Raw genomic sequence first — 16,641 nt, forward strand, 5'->3', positions numbered from 1 at the left:
TCACCAGGACACTGCCTTAGTATAATAGCCAGGTGGTATGGAAACATCCCAACTACAGATGAATGGATCAAGAAGTTGTGGTATACATGTGCAGTGGAATATTATGCAGTTCTTAAAAAGAACAAAACCATACAATCTGCAGCAACATGGAACCAGAGGATACACTGAGTGAAGTCAGAAATACAGGGCAGATGTAGAGTATTCTATCTTATAGGTGGGACTTAAAGATACCCAGCAACACAATTGAGTTGGTGTGTGTGTTTGTGTGTGTGTGTGTGTGTGTGTAGAAGGCGGTGGGGGGTATACTTGAGAAGATGTTGGGGTCCTTAGGGGAGGAAATTGGGTTCCCTGGGGATAGGCGTGGTGTTGGAATTATATAAGAAACCATGATTGTAACCCACAGACTCTCAATCAATAGAATCTTGTTGGCTGTAGTTAGGTGAGCGAGCCTTCTAGAAGCATGATGCCACCAAGCATGAAGAAGCATGCAAGGTTGCAAAAGGTTCTTTATTTTCTCTTACAGGTCTAAGACTGACCCTGTCACCGGGGCCGTGAAGAGCACCAAGTACCATCAACTGTAGTAAGCATGGCCAGCTCGGTCTCCCGGCTTCCCTGGGGGGCACTTTTATATTTCATACAAAAATGGGAAATATCCCCAGGTTCTTCCTTATCTGAGACCCTGCCATAGACCAGTGGGGAGTCCTGGGTAAATCCACTCCCCTTCCTAGAACCCCAGAAACATCACAGCTGGTTCCTGGCAGCCAGCTGAGGGTGGGTGGGGGGGTTCTCTACGTGCTCAGCTCCCCTTGGTCTTTGCAGTGATTTGCTGGGACTGGTCACCTACCTGGACTGGGTCATGATCATCGTCACCATCTGCTCCTGCATCTCCATGATGTTCGAGTCCCCGTTCCGCAGAGTCATGCATGCCCCGACGTTGCAGGTGAGTACCAGGGTCCAGCACGCAGAGACAGCACCAACCTGCTGCTCCTGCATCCTCGGTGACTCAACCGCCTTTGCCCGTTTCAGATTGCCGAGTATGTGTTTGTGATATTCATGAGCATTGAGCTGAATCTGAAGATTATGGCAGATGGCTTATTCTTCACTCCAACTGCTGTCATCAGGGACTTTGGCGGAGTAATGGACATATTTATCTATCTTGTAAGTCTTCGCTCTCCCCCCCCCCCCCCCAGTGTAAAATGTGGCGGTTTTGTAGAATTGCCTGCATTTCCTGGTATGAGACTAAGATATAAGGATTACAAATGGTTAGAAGCCATAACTGGGTTCTTAAAGTAGGCCATTATAGGCACATAAGGGAAAGCATGTAGATTGCCTTCAAGCATTTGAAAAATATCCACTGATATTTTTATTAGCATTCAAATACATCAAACACAGTCCTGTATGCTATAGAGGTACATTAATGAGGTTTAAAGCTACCTAGTTTGCAGCCCAGAATTCTTATAAATCTGATTTGTTAAGACAAATAAGAAAATACCTCCCGTTGTTGACAGACAAGCCCCTAATTGCTAAGGAAAGTGTGCCTGGAGATTTCTCCACATTTGACTAGAGTAGGTCACCATGCAACTAGTGTTTGGTTGTACTAAACAATGAGACAACAGGAAGGGACTCAAAGAAACTTCATATTCCTGGATGACCAAGGAAGAAAGAAATCATGGTCTCTTTCATGTCTCAAGGATAGTTGTGACCAGTAGCACACGCCTGCTGACATGTCAGTAACATAGTTAGTACCAGACGAGCAGAAGGTGAGTCACCTCAAGCTATGGGTTACTATCAGTGGAACCTCTACCTCCAGAGTGTAAGACCAGGGGTATTGTGTACACACACACATGCACACAAATACACACACATGCACACATGCACACATGGACACATATGTACAGGCACACACATAAACACATACACATGCACACACACATGCACATACATGCACACACAAAATCACAGACACACATATGCGCACACATGGACACACACATGCGTACACACAAGCACACACATGCACACACACATACATGCATACATGCACACACAAGAACACAGATGCATTCACACACAGACACACACATGCACATGTGCACACAGAAACACGCACACACACACAGTGTGAATGTCTATCAAAGAAGCATTGGAACCAGTGTCTCAGAGCACGCAGGGAGCTGTGGGCGAGCCCTGTCCATGCCGGCCTTTTTCCCTCCCTGTAGGTGAGCCTGATTTTCCTGTGCTGGATGCCCCAGAACGTGCCCGCGGAGTCGGGGGCTCAGCTCCTCATGGTTCTCCGCTGCCTGCGACCCCTGCGGATATTCAAGCTGGTGCCGCAGATGCGGAAGGTCGTGCGGGAGCTCTTCAGCGGCTTCAAGGAGATCTTCCTGGTACGTGAGTTCAGGCGACCCTTCACTTTCAGCCCTCATGCCATGGCTTGTAGCGCCACGGTGATGAGGAAGGGCTCCGTGAGGTCGGCCTGTGGTCCAGGCAGCGTCTGCGTGTTTGTTGATCCCACACACAGGAACTACACATGCTTGAGTCTGGTTTAGCAGCGGAGTTTCTTCAGCGAACGTTCTGTGTAAGCGAGAGGCAAACATTCCCCCAAAGGACCATCCAAGGAAAGCTCCAAGAGACTGAATCTGCCGATGCTTTTGTTGTTGTTCTCTCTTGATCCTAGTTAATCTGTTCCCTGGGTTATAATTTCCTCATCTGCATTTAAGGATCTCAAGGGTCGGTTACAGATATTAGGAACCAGTTCTCTGGGGCTCATAATCTCATAATCTCATTCTGTGTTTCCTTTTATAAAGCACGTCACACAGACTATGTCTCCGATCTTTAGAGTGTCAACATAAATATAATGATTTACTTTAAACAAGTTCTTTTCATTCTTGAGCTATTCCTCCCTGAAAATCCAACCTTCATCAACTATAGGTATCAAAGGAGGAAAGAAAAATGCTTTATTATAAATAAATAGGTCTTTAACGTCAGACTCAATTTTTTAACTTTTGCTTTCGGCCGTGGTTTGTAAAGCAGTTATTGGTAGAGTTTAACGCATTTTAAAATACAGTTGTGCACATGCCGTGTTCTGCACGACGCGAATATGACTCAGCCTCTTTCCCAACATCAGACATCACTGCTGGCCTCCGGAGCACCGTGAGGAGAGATCCCTGAGCACAGACCCAGGAGTAAGCCCTGAGCACTACCAGGTGTAGCCAGAAAAAAATAAATAATGAAGCTTGGGTGGAACTGGAAAGCATCAAGTTAAAAGAAATTAGTTGAAGGGAGAAGAGCAAATACTGGGTGATCTCATTCAGCTGTGGTTTATAGAAAAACAGGGTAAGGAAACACAGTATCAAGGAGTGAAAAAAAAAAAAGAAGAAGAAATGCTTTGCCTTTGGTAAGAGCCGGGCTAGAAGCGACCCCAGGACAGGGGTGGGGGACAGGAAGGGGCAGTAACTTAATACAAGGAAACTATGAAAGTCTTGCTATTGTAACCATATTTCCTAAACCATTATAAAATTGCTTTTAATTTTATTTATCTTTTTTACAAAATGTAACATGTGAGTATAGCCTGCTTGAAACACCTTAATATACAACCATGTGACTGAAAAGGGAGATAGTCTCCCTCAAACACTAATTTAGGATCTCCTGGGAGATGCCATGCAGACAAAAGGACCAGAAAGGATTCCTAGCTTACCGTTTGTTACAGAGGATCACTGCCTGACAAGGCAAGAATCAAAGGATTCTTTGCACATTAACTGAGTTCTTCTTGTGCATGAAAAAGAGTAACCGTGAATATAGTTGCTTTCTAGAAACCTCTAGGGCCAAAGTATAGCTAGAGTTGGTTGCAGGGTGTTTCAGCATAGCCTATGATGTTCCTCTGGGCAGAGAGGCTAGAAAGTTTTTTTAATGTGTTTAAATTTTCTTGGATCTAAATCCACAAAATCTATGACATTTCATGCCACGGGACGAAGCAAAAGAGGCTGTGGGTCGAGAGACCATGTCTCTGTGACAGTTGGTGCACACCCCTCCTGGGCTTTAGAAGAGAAATCTGCCTTTTCCCTCATTCTGGCTCATTTCTGCGTCTGTAAGATGCGTGTTCAGATCGCAAAGGGCTGTTCACCAACAATCCAGCAGAGGGCGCACGAGTCAACGAACAGATTCACAGGGGCCCCGCATTGCCTGGGCGCGAGGTCTGTGCCGCCCAGTTACCAGTTACTTCTCTGCTAATAGGGATGAGAATCCCCTTGGGGAAAGCCAAGAGCCCACGGTTCTCTACCCCATTGCTTCTCCCCCGCAAATACCGCAAAGAGCAGCCAAGTCTGCGTTAGGTCAGAGCGGCCTTAGTGCGTTTTGCCTGCCTGAAAGTCCTCTGTGCTCCTTCTGAAACTCCAGCCCTCCTTTGCTCCTCTCCTCCTTTCCGTGAATGAAGTTGAAAGATGCCATCCCAACCCCGGGGTCTCCGTGCAGTGCATTGCTGCCTGGAACACCACGGTCCTTCCATGTTTTCGCGGAGATCTGAAGCCTGGCCGTCTCTTTCAGGTCTCCATCCTGCTGCTGACGCTGATGCTCGTGTTTGCCAGCTTTGGAGTTCAGCTCTTCGCTGGGAAACTGGCCAAGTGCAACGACCCCCACATTCTTAGGAGGGTAAGTGGGATGCATTTCGGGATCAAGTTCTGTATTTTGGAATAAGAACAAAGGTCCCTGACAGTTTTTCTTTTTAATCGAATCGTAGTGAGATACACAATTACAAAGTTGTTCACGATTTTAGTTATATCATATTCCAGCACCCATTCCTTCACCAGTGTACCAGTGTACATTTCCCATTTCTCACCATCAATGTCCCCAGTTTTCCTCCTCCACCTCCTCCTCCTCCTCCTCCTCTTTCTCCTCCTCCTCCTCCTCCTCCTCCTCCTCCTCCTCCTCCTCCTCCTCCTCCTCCTCCTCCTCCTCCTCCTTCTTCTTCTTCTTCTTCTTCTTCTTCTTCTTCTTCTTCTTTCTCCTCTTCCTCTTCCTCCTCCTCTTCCTCCTCCTCCTCCACTTCCTTCTCTTCCTCTCCTCCTCCTCCTCCTCCTCCTTCCCTCTTCCTTCTCCTTCCTTCTTCTCCTCCTCCTCCTCCTTATGCTCCTCTTCCTCCTTCTTCCCCTTCCCCTTCACCTTCTCCTCTTCTCTTCCTTCTCCTCCTTCCTTCTTCCTTCTCCTTCTTCCTTCTCCTCCTCCTCCTTCTTATGCTCCTCCTCCTCCTCCTTCTTCTTCTTCCCCTTCCCCTCCTCCTCCCTCTCTTCCTTCTCCTCCTACTTCCTTCTTCCTTCTTCCTTCTCTCTTCTTCTTCTTCTTCTTCTTCTTCTTCTTCTTCTTTTCTTCTTCTTCTTCTCCTCCTCCTCCTTCTCCTCTTCCTCCTCTTCCTCCTTCTCCTCCTTCTCCTCCTCCTCCCCCTTTTCTTCTTGCTCTTCTCTCATTCTCTCATCCTCTTTCTTTCCTTTTGGTCAATGATTGGAAGTTACCACAAGTATGGGGGGCGGGGAGGAAAGGACAATTAGGATAGAGAAGGGATCAGTGTGACAATAATAGCTGGAAATAACCATTCTGGACAAGAAGTGAGTGATGAGAGTAGGTAAAGGGATACACCTGATAACCTTTCAGAATCTGTATCACTGACTGTTCTTGATGAGCTCATGCTGGAGCTGCTTGGAGAATTTCCGGGGGACAACATGGAGGATCCTCCAAAGTGCCCCCTTGGCTTGGAGCACACCTTGTCTTCTCTGGCCTTTGAACCAAACAAGCAACCCCACCCAGGGATTCTCCTCTTCCTCTGACTCCGGGGCCAGTCCTGCCAACATGGTCAGTTCTGTCACCTGGAGTCCAGCACTTGCAGCTATGACCCTCCGAAATCTTCCTTAAGTTCTTCCTTCATTCACCCTTCTCGTTGGTGAGGATCGCGGATAGAGGATCACGCTGGCAAACCATCCTCCTCAGGAACACCAAGGCCAGGTGGGGCTCAGGACCTTCTGGCTACCTCACTCGCATTCTCCCTGTTTTCCTGTGAGGAAAGCAGGGCCTGGCATCGTCCCGAATATATGCCACAATCATTGTGACCAGTAGCCCAGAAGGGTGTGTGACCGAATGATGATGCAGGCAGAGGTTGCCTGTTCAAATGACTCCGTGGCTTCAGTGGCCAAGCCGGAGGCAGTGAGTACACTGCAACCGGGAATGGCTGGAGGTGTTGGGGAGGGTCTCCTCCAAAGGGCCTGTGAGGACCCGGGCTCCTTCTGTCTTGTGTGTGTGTCCTTCCCTGTGTCCTCTGTGGACCTGGCAGAGCGAGACAGGGTCACATCCTGGTGTGGAAGTATATGGAACCATCCATGGAGCCCTACACTGCAGCTCACTCCATACCCCCCTGCACAGAGCACCTCCTCCTGCTTGCAGGGGCCTGGATCATGGGGCCGCCTTATTGTCTTCTAGAAAAAGGGGACACAACAGGCATCACGACAAGCCAGTCTCTGCAGTTCCCTTAGAATTACATGCCACAGGGATAGAGAGAAGAAGAACAAGTCAACCCATTCAAATGTAGGTTTCCAAACAGCTCACTACTTCTGCACTATAATACAGATTTCCATGAAATGTGGCTGACCTAGATCTTGCGTCAGCAGGAGAGAGCCTACAGTTTAAAGCTGCTAACTATAAACACAATGATTGCCTCTTGTGCTAGGGAGAGAGTATACGGGCAGTCCTGGCTCCTACTCTCTGCTTTATACCCCATGCCCCGGGAAATAACCCTGCCAGCCCCTCAGTGCCATTGGGGTTGCCCTCATGGCCTTTGGCCTTGCATAAGCTGAGCAGTTCCACTTCTTTGGACCCTGGCATTGAACCACCTATTCTCTTTGGCAGGAGGGCCCCACCCCCCCTGAGTATTACTTTGGAGACCCCATCCCGAACAGAATTCTTAGTGAAGCCACCCTAGTTGTTAGCAACTTTGTCCGGATCAAAAACCCTGCCGGCTGTGTGCCTAAGAAGGGCCAAATTGGGCAGATCCTAGAGCGATTCCCAAGGTTCTCCCCAGGGCACAGGATATAAAGCTCTTAGCTCCTTCCCTGGGATTCCGAGGACATGGCGCACTCAGAGGTGCGTTCACATGAAGCATGGCAGGAAGGAAGGTCACACTGTCCTGCGCCCGCTCTAGAGGAAGTCACAACAAGCTGCTGCTGGAATCTACTGGCTTGTATAAGAAAGGGATTATTTTAGATCCTTTGGATAGAGGCCAGAATGATAATAACAACATTTCAAGATTCAGTCTCATTAGAATTCTGGGTGACTCAGTGTATTAATAACGCCCTAAGTGCAGGGTAATTTGACGTTATCTACTCATCCCCAGCCCAAGTGAAACCAAAGGCTCGTGGGGGGGGGGGGGGGAGCGGTGGGGTGCAGAACTCATGAGGGATGGGCAGGCATCCGGAAACCAGGAGCTGGCTCTCCTCTCTACCAGGGCAATGATGCCTCCATGGAAGGCTTCGGAAAGAGTTCAAGAATGTGCCGTCATCTAGTGAGCACTGACAGGAAAGATAGTAAGGGAAGTATCTGCAGGCAGCTGTACCCAGAGGGCTGGTGTGTTGAGTGCCCCACCTTCTCTGCGTTTGTCCTTTGTAAAGAAGAATGGACTTGAGTGCCAAGGAGGAACTTCCATTGCCCTGTCCCAAGGGTTCTCTTGGTCTTGGCCTCTCAGAGTGGCCCAAGGGTCCACTTGGTCTTGGCCTCTCAGACTGGCCCAAGGGTCCACTTGGTCTTGGCCTCTCAGACTGGCCCAAGGGTTCTCTTGGTCTTGGCCTCTCAGAGTGGCCCAAGGGTTCTCTTGGTCTTGGCCTCTCAGACTAGGTTAGAAGACCGAGAGCACTTTCTGAACCTGGACACGGGCTGCTTTGCTCCAATGAGGGGTTCTGGTGGACTCCAAAAGACAGAAGGCATGAGATGGTCATGCCAGATGCACCCTGGAACCTCTTCTTTTTTCTCCACAGCGCAGCCTTTTGGAAGAATGGTGTTGATGTGCATGGACAGGTGTGTGTGATAGTTGTGGTACACACCAACTAGGAAAGTAGACTGTGAGGGGCTGGGTGATGTGCACCCAAATGGGAGCTGTGCTTGTCTTCTGGGAATGATATACCTACATATTCTGACCAAAGAACAAAGCAACTGAAGGGAGAATAAGGGCACAAATAAGTTTATATATATATATATATATTAGTATATAGATATACTGTCCTCCCGTTGTTCATCAATTTGCTTGAGCGAGCCCAGTAATGTCTCCATTGTGAGACTTCTTGTTACTGTGTTTGGCATATTGAATACTCTCGGTAGCTTGCCAGGCTCTCTGAGAGGGGCGGAGAAATCGAACCCAGCTCGGCCAGGCTGGCTGCATGCAAGGCAAACACCCTACCGCTGTGCTATCACTCTATATCTATATTAGCTATATTAGCATTAGTATACAGATATATCTATCTTTATTGAGTTAGAATCTACTCCAAGTGTACAATTTTTTGATCTTCATATTTGTAGAGTTGTAAGCCATCACCACAGTCCAATTTTTCATCATCCTAAAAAGATATATCGTGATCTGTCATTATGAACCCCCCTCCGGGCTTTATCATTGCCCCCTCCACCAATATCTTGGTTCTACAATAACAACAAACTTTTGAGGGGAGGGTCACACGTACCTTGCAGTGTACTCAAGGCTTACTCCTGGCTCTGTCTGTGCTCAGGGATCACTCCTGGAGGGCTTGGAGACCTTAGAGGTGCCAGGGATCCAACCTGGGTTGGCTGAGTGCAAGGCACGCCCCTGCCCACTGCACTATCACTCTGGCCCTTGCTTTCTGCTTCTTAGTGGTTCCTGTTTGGGACTTTCCTATGAATGGGATCATAGATTATGAGGTCTTATATGGCTACCTTTTTTCTCTCAGCATAAGATTGTCAAGGTTTGGGGCTGGAGCAAACACAGCAGGTAGGGTGTTTGCCTTGCATGTGGCTGACCCGGGTTCAATTCCCAGCATCCTATGGTCCCCCAAGCACCGCCAGGAGTAATTCCTGAGTGCATCAACCAGGAGTAACCCCTGTGCATCACCGGGTGTGACCCGAAAAGAAAAAGAAAACTTGTCAAGTTTATCGTGTATCAAATACAGTGGCTGTGGTGGAAAAATCTCATTCGTGGCTATGGCGGAAGAGCCCGGTGTGTAGCCTGTGCCATTCTGTTCATCCTGGTGCACACTGACAGGCCCTGGGATTGTTTCCACCATTGGTAGGGAAGGTCATGAATAGCTATGAAGAGAGAACGCTGGTGAGCAGACTTCCGGGTGCAGTTCTGCTTCCGGCTCTCTCAGTGGATACCCCTGTGTGTAGAGCTGCTGGGGCGACTCTCTCGGTCCTGCCCAGTGGCCACACTAGTTCCCAAAGTGGCAGTCCCTCTTCCCACCGCCCCCCCCCCAACAGCTAAGTGACGCTTTCCAGAATAAGCACCCGCTTTCTGCACTTCTCCATCAAAGCTTGTCACTGGCGCTTTGATGAAGGCCTCTGAGTGGGAGTGAAGAGGTCCCCCATGGTGGCTTTGCTTGCATTTCCCTGACGACTTGTGATGTGGAGCATCCCTTCCGGTGCTCAGGCACTCTTTGTTTATTCTCCCTGGGAGAAGGGACCCTCAGATCCTGGCCCACCTACTTGTCTCTGTGTCAATACGACACTCTCATCTTTCCTGTGTGCTGACTAGCTATCCACGTCTCTGCTCTGGGGCGACAACCCTTTGTTATTCTCTCTAAAGAAGTGTTTCTGAATTTTAGTTTCTGTGACTTTTGTTTCTGACCAGTTTCTTCCCCCTCCCTCTTTTCCTGCCTGTTTTAGGAAGATTGTAATGGCATCTTCAGAATTAATGTAAGTGTGTCCAAGAATTTAAATTTAAAATTAGGACCCGGAGAGAAGAAGCCTGGATTTTGGGTGCCCCGTGTTTGGTAAGCATAGCAGAGAATTATCCTGTAGAATGCTTCATTTGTCTGTGTAAGGTTTTTAAGAAGTCTAATATGGCATGAAACTAAAAGTAATTCAGCTGGAGATGCTTAGATGGTATTTAGGAAAACAAGGCAGAGCCCTGGCTTACAAAGGACGCCAAAGTACCATGAACACAAGCATACAATCACATATTCCTTCAGGAAACTAATGAGATGGTGTTGCAGGGTTTTTCTGATACTCTCAAAGCATTTATCTTGATCCATCAAATTAGTCAGGCTAATATAAAGTGTCTTTTAAAAACAAAGATTTTTCGGGCTGGAGCAATAGTACAGTGGGGAGCACGTTTGCCCTGTACACTACCGACCTGGGTTCGATCCCCAGCATCCCATGTGGTCCCCCAAACACCACCAGGAGAAATCCCTGAGCATCGCCAGGTATAACACCCCCCCCCTCAAAAAAATTTTTTTTCTCTACCAGATTTAGACTAAACTTTTCCTGAGTGTATAGTTTTACAACCTCTCACAAGCTGTGGAGAAACATAAATCATAGAGAATGCCAACATTAAAGCCGGCTTCCATGGAAGGAGTGCCATCTCGGAATACTGGAAGGCAACCATCAGCAACAAAACTGATGAGCTTGAACCCGCGAATATCCATTTCTCTTGAAAATGAGCTTTTCAGGCATTACAGCCCAGCCCGGAGAGCTGCTGCTCTCTTGCCAGTTCATTTTATGAAGGACCCTGGGAGGAAACGGCATCCTGCACTGCCCCATCAGTGATGCACGCTGGCTTCTCCCCACATCATTTGCCCTTTCAAAGCCATCCTCTCTTTCCTTTGTATTTTATTTATTTTGTTTTTATCTCTTAGACTCATGAATGAATGTGGCATCTGTGCTGCTTAGGTCATGATAGATGTCCTCTACTAAATGCCAAATCTCAGGGCCACAGTGGGCAGGGCATTGGTCTTGCACCTGATTGCCCCAGGTTTGATCCCCAACATTCCACATGTTTCCACCAAGCCCCGCCAAGAGGGATCCCTGTGCCCAGCCATGTGTGTCTCCAAACCTAAAAACAAATAAGTGAAAAATAAATGTCAGAACTTTTTCGGAGGAATAGGATTTCCCCTAGTGGGAGACCCCACAGACTGTCACCTGCTTTTGCCTCTCTATAATATGGAATTTGCTTTCATAAATCATTTGGTGGGATTTATATTGCTTTTTTATGAATACTGAAGAATAATGGGAAAAAACAATGAATCTCATTAAACCTGTCTTATACCTGGCTAGGGAGAGTGGAGCACCCTGAGATCCTTCTTCCCCCTCCCCCCCCTCCAAGCTCTTTAGAAAACCAGGCTAGTTTAAATTGAATTTTTTTAAGCATAAAAGATTAGCATATTTTGGGGGAGAATTGAACTCCTGGTTATACAATAAGTTATTTCTAGGAATTGGGATTTTAGTCCTACCCTGCAATTTCATCTAAAGCCTCAAAGCCGAGGTCCGGGAAGGTCATGTTCCAGAGACACCCACTAACACCCGACTCGGCAGAACATACAACACAGAACATCCGACACAGAACATACTACACAGAACACACCACACAAGACTTCCCCACAGTGCTCAGTTCCTGTCAAAGGAGATTTGATTCTCAGATGCAGCATCGAGGGAATAGACTCAGGCCAAGTGTTGGGCTTCACTCTTTCCTTACATTCAGGGTGGTCCCCCAGCAGCCAAGAGGGACCTTCAGAGCCACCTCCCGGGGTACAACCAAGCTGTGAAGAGAGGCTGTGAGAGCATACGGCTCCTCGCCTGCTTGGGCAGAGTTCTTGGGAGGGTCTGGGAGGCCAGGTCATCCCCAGCTGAGGCCCCCTGCTCCAGATCTCCTCTCGGACAGTGTGACAGGTAGACATTCCTTCTGCGGCAGAGACTGGCATTAACGGAGGGGAGGCAAGCACACTGCTGGCAGCTGCAGTGGCTCTGCATAGCCCCCTCATGCATTGGAGGGTTTCCTCCAGGTCCACAGCCTCACCTCTGTAGGCGACATTGTTTCCATGTGCCTATTGGGTTGCTTGGTGCTGGAGGCGAGTCTCTGGTTTCAGAGACCCCTGGCGTGGTGGGCTCCGTGATGCCAGAAGCTCGTGTGCTCTCTCTGAGGGTCTCACCATAACGTGGCACCCCAGCCATGTCTCCAGGCCTCACCACATCCCCAGCCCCGAGAGAATGGGCTTTTATAAGAGAGCCATGATGCACTGACTGATAATGCCAGAGACATTTGGAACTTCCCCCCAAAATGTCAGCAGGAAGCTAGAATAGGCTGGAAGGTGAGAGAAACGTAGACCTCTTTCCAGTGGTACCCAAGAGCAGTCCTTAGAATCAACGACCTATTTTATTTATCATTTTTTTTTTTTTAGTGTTCAGTAGAACCTAGTCCTGTACCAAGTTCCTCCCCACTTAGGAAGTTCCTTTTCTCTTCTGCTTTCAAAAAACTTTTCTACTTTCCAATAAAAGAAAAAGTGTTCATTAGAATGCCATGTTTTAAGTAAGTATTAGGGAGTTCAAGTTCAACGATATTTTGTAAACATCACTGAATAGAGAGGCACCACTTGAACTTCATCCCAATAACTGTCCATTTATTCAGAATATAGCAACTGAAATGAGTTTTAATGATGAGGGAGCAGTAACTTTTACACCGAAAGCAGAGACCGTTATACTGTAAGCACAATGTGACCTCAATTATAATACACAAAAAAAGTCATAAGCCTGTTCAGTTAATTTCCGTCATACTAATTTTCACATATTCCTTCTGTAGTAAGCTCATCAAGAGGTAGCACCCCAAACATTTTAATTTTATGTTGAGTTGTGAATAGGAAAAGGACTTGCCTCTGGGCTTTGGCCTGGAGGAATGTTTTAATGATTGTCCTTAGAGCTTAAGTCCTCGCTGTCAAATTCAGAAGAGCTTCAGCTTTCCTGTTTCCTCCACATGATGGTCTTATGAATCACTCAGACTTGATGAGAAAAAAAAAACTCTAAAAAAGGATTAAATATACCATTTATTACAAATACTATGTGTTTTGTTTTGAGCACAGCTATGGGAGATAGGGAAATGCAATGTATGAGAAAAAGTGAACATAGTTTTCCATTTTATGATAAATGGACTTGAGTGCTTACTACTCACCAGTTATTATTCTGGCTTTGGAAACACATCTTGGGTTCTGGTCCCTAGGGGCTTGAAGTCAATGGAGAACAGAAGGAATTTACAAACAGGTGAATGGAATTGGGCAAGAGCTTTAATGCTGCCTGAAAGGGCCCATGAATTCACTTAGAACTCACCTGATGCTCCCTTCTGGGTAATTATAGCATCTCTGTTTATTGTGTGCAGAAAGTGGTGAGATGCTTGTAGTCTGAGTTCCCCCAAAATGGTATGTTCTCTCTAAGGAAAAGAATACACACCACTTCTGCGCTTAAGCTTGACAGAAACATCTGACTCTGAGGATTCATCTGCGCCCTATGCAGAGTCTTGGAAGGGGGAACTGTGACGGGGAGCGGGCTTGAAGCTGGGTTCTGTGGCTTCCTACCATAGTGGCCTCTGACACCCAGGAGACAGGAAATCAGGGATGGCAGGAAGGTGCTCCAGAGGGGCTCTCTCTGTGCTCGCACCTTTGGAAGGAGGAACGAGAACGGGGCAGCTGAGTGGGGCAAGGGGACAGGCAGAGCAAGGGGTGGCAAGCAGATGTGGTCTTTCTTGCCAAAGTGCAAGGCAGAGCATCTGTGCAGGGAGCACAGGAGGTCCTGGGCTCTCTAGCGTAGAGGGCAGAAGAAGGTGAAGTCAGAGTCGCCTTGGTAGATGGTGTCATTGCCCTGGATTCTCACCTCCCAGGGGAGAAGCCAAGATCTTCCATTCACTTTCCCTACCCCTGCCCAATTCCTGAAAAAGAGCACTTGTCCCCTGCATACCTCAGGGACCTAGAACACCTGCAAAGTGCGAGGGCAGAACCATTTTGTTCTGGAAAAACAAAGGCAAATTTTTCTTTTTTGTGATCTGGGTAGATACAATAAAGAAAAGATGCTAGTGGTACAGCCTTCCAAACCTAAGAAGGGCGTCAGGGAAAACAGAAATAGATGCTGTCTGTGATTTAATGAAATTCTCTGCAGTGACAGGAAAAAGTGTCCCATGTTTCAGTTTTAATGGCTCAAATTAAGCACAAATATAGGACTCAAAATTTTTAAGTGTTTTGAAATATATCTTCCAACTACGGAAATCTTGCATCTCCTTTTCCTTAGTTCAACCTAAAAATAAATTATTATTTATTCTGAATTCTGATGGAGTTGGAACATGGAAGAAGTTTGAGATGTTGCAAGTCCAGCTTTTAACAAAAGCATGTTGCATAAGGAAAATGGATGGGAAAGAAAGTTTAGTGTCAGATCTGAGAATAGGACTTGGTTTTTTCCAACCAACCTTATTTTAGAAAACTGCCTTGCTAGAATCCATACATTTTCTTTCTGCTGTAAAATATATTTAGCTGACCACCCCAAAGATTGCTGGGAAAATCCCAGAGAATATGCTTAAACTTTCAAACTTAAAAATATAAACCAGAATCCTAAGTATAAATTTCAGAGTGGAAGTTTTGCACAAGGTAAAATTTTGGGGGTTTTTTGTTTGTTTTGTGGGGAGGGGTCACACAGAGCTCTGTGCTCAGGGATCACTCCTAGCGGGCTTGGGGGAGCTTATAGAGTGTGAGGGATCTAACCCAGGTTGGCCACATGCAAGGCAAATGCCCTCTCCTTGGTACTATCACTCTGGCCTCACAAGGTAGAAACCATTTCTATTCATCAGCCCTGAGCTTCAGGTCCATGCTTTTGTATTCATTCATTCATCTACCTAGTAGTGAAAATACAGACATGCAAAAGACACCAAAAGGAGTGCCCCATGGTTACAGCTATGGCTTAAGAAACTCTTGCAGGGCTAGAGCGATAGTACAGTGGTAGGGCGTTTGCCTTGCACACGACCGACTTGGGTTCAATTCCCAGCATCCCATATATTCCTCTGACCACCGCCAGGAGTAATTCCTGAGTGCGAAGCCAGGAATAACCCCTGTGCATTGCAGGGTGTGACCCAAAAAGTGAAAGAAAAGAAAAAAGAAAAAGAAAAATTGTGTGCATGCACACACACACACACACACACACATACACACACACACACACACACACACGGTCACTTCTTATGAAAGCTAAATTTTGACAGAGGAGTTAGCCAGGAAAAGTGGTCATGTGCACTTCTAATTTAGTGGCGTTTCCCTATCCTACTTCAGAAAGGCTCCGTTTTTCCTCACGTGAAGGAAATGTCCTGAGAATCGAGAGGCATTATGGACAGAGGTCCCAGGCCACCCCGTGAGACCACATCTTGGCATCTCCCCAAGGCCCAAGAGCATTCATCTGAGAATCATTGTTTTTCACTGCATAGTTGTCAAAATCTTTCAACTAGTTCAAACCAACTCTAGGAGAAACCAACTGGGGACTTAACTCAGAGGGGATAGGAAGTTTGCCTCAGAGCACTGGAGCACAGGACTAACAAGGCAAAGGCCCTGTTCCATCACGGACAACCCATTGTCCCCCAACACAGCAGTGTGAAGCACTGGTACCCCCCAGCATCACTGGTGAGGGATCAAAAATAAAAAGTTAAATAGCATCTATTTAATAATAGTCTAAGAGCACTATTTAATAAAAAAAAAGTTGGTGAAGGGGAAAGGAATAAATATTAGTCTTCTCTTGATCACAACACACACACACACACACACACACACACACACATACCGAATGCTAGCTAAGAAATCTAAAAGACTGAAAGGCTACAAGATCCACATAACGGACTTTCCTGGGCAAAATGACCCCCACCCAAGATAGCACAGTGGGTAGGGCATTTGCCTTGCACGCAGCCGACTGGGTTTGATTCCTCTGTCCCTCTCAGAGAGCTTGGCAAACTACCAAGAGTACTGCCCCTATGGCAAAAACTGGCAAGTTCCCCATGACATATTGGATATGCCAAAAACAGTAACAACAAGTCTCACAAAGGAGATGTTACTGGTGCCTGCTCGAGCAAATCTATGAACAACGGGAGGACAGTACTACAGTGCTACAGTGTTACCCCGGCGTGGGAAAGAGCTCCAGGCCCAGCCTCTTGTGACATTCTGCTTTCTGAATTGCAGGGCAAACCCTCGGAACTTTAATTTCGACAACGTAGGCAATGCTATGCTGGCCCTGTTTGAAGTTCTTTCCTTGAAAGGCTGGGTGGAAGTGAGGGATGTTATTATTCATCGCGTGGGTCCGGTGAGCAAAGCACACACAAACCTCTGAACGTTGCCACAGCTGCGCTCATTGGCTTTGATGAATAACCATGTTTTCCATTTATACAGATGCACGGAATCTATATTCATGTTTTTGTATTCCTGGGCTGCATGATCGGACTGACCCTTTTTGTTGGAGTCGTTATTGCTAATTTCAATGAAAACAAGGTAGGAATTCTTGGCTTGAATATCGCCTGGTCATTTTTTCCCCCTTTGCTGGCTTTTCACTTGAGTTCTCTAATGTGCCCAGTGTAAACAATCTCTCTATTTTACAAGCTACTTCCTTGTTGCCTTGCAGCCACATCGTTTAAGAACCCAGTTC

The 16,641-nt window shown here is 47.0% G+C and overlaps 1 protein-coding gene across 2 annotated transcripts in view; it reads left to right on the forward strand.

Moving 5' to 3' along the window:
• The window catches only part of NALCN (sodium leak channel, non-selective), a 353,058-nt gene that overhangs the window by 301,733 nt on the left and 34,684 nt on the right, over nt 1-16,641 (forward strand). For both annotated transcript variants that reach the window (XM_056109424.1, XM_056109431.1), the window contains 8 exons: nt 524-580; nt 820-940; nt 1,027-1,158; nt 2,220-2,387; nt 4,543-4,647; nt 9,880-9,986; nt 16,182-16,302; nt 16,389-16,487. In XM_056109424.1, the coding sequence (XP_055965399.1) occupies nt 524-580; nt 820-940; nt 1,027-1,158; nt 2,220-2,387; nt 4,543-4,647; nt 9,880-9,986; nt 16,182-16,302; nt 16,389-16,487 (910 nt within the window). The remainder of the gene's footprint in view (nt 1-523; nt 581-819; nt 941-1,026; nt 1,159-2,219; nt 2,388-4,542; nt 4,648-9,879; nt 9,987-16,181; nt 16,303-16,388; nt 16,488-16,641) is intronic.

The sequence above is a fragment of the Sorex fumeus genome, unplaced genomic scaffold (assembly GCF_029834395.1).
Source record: "Sorex fumeus unplaced genomic scaffold, SorFum_2.1 ptg000008l, whole genome shotgun sequence".
Classification (NCBI taxonomy): domain Eukaryota; kingdom Metazoa; phylum Chordata; class Mammalia; order Eulipotyphla; family Soricidae; genus Sorex; species Sorex fumeus.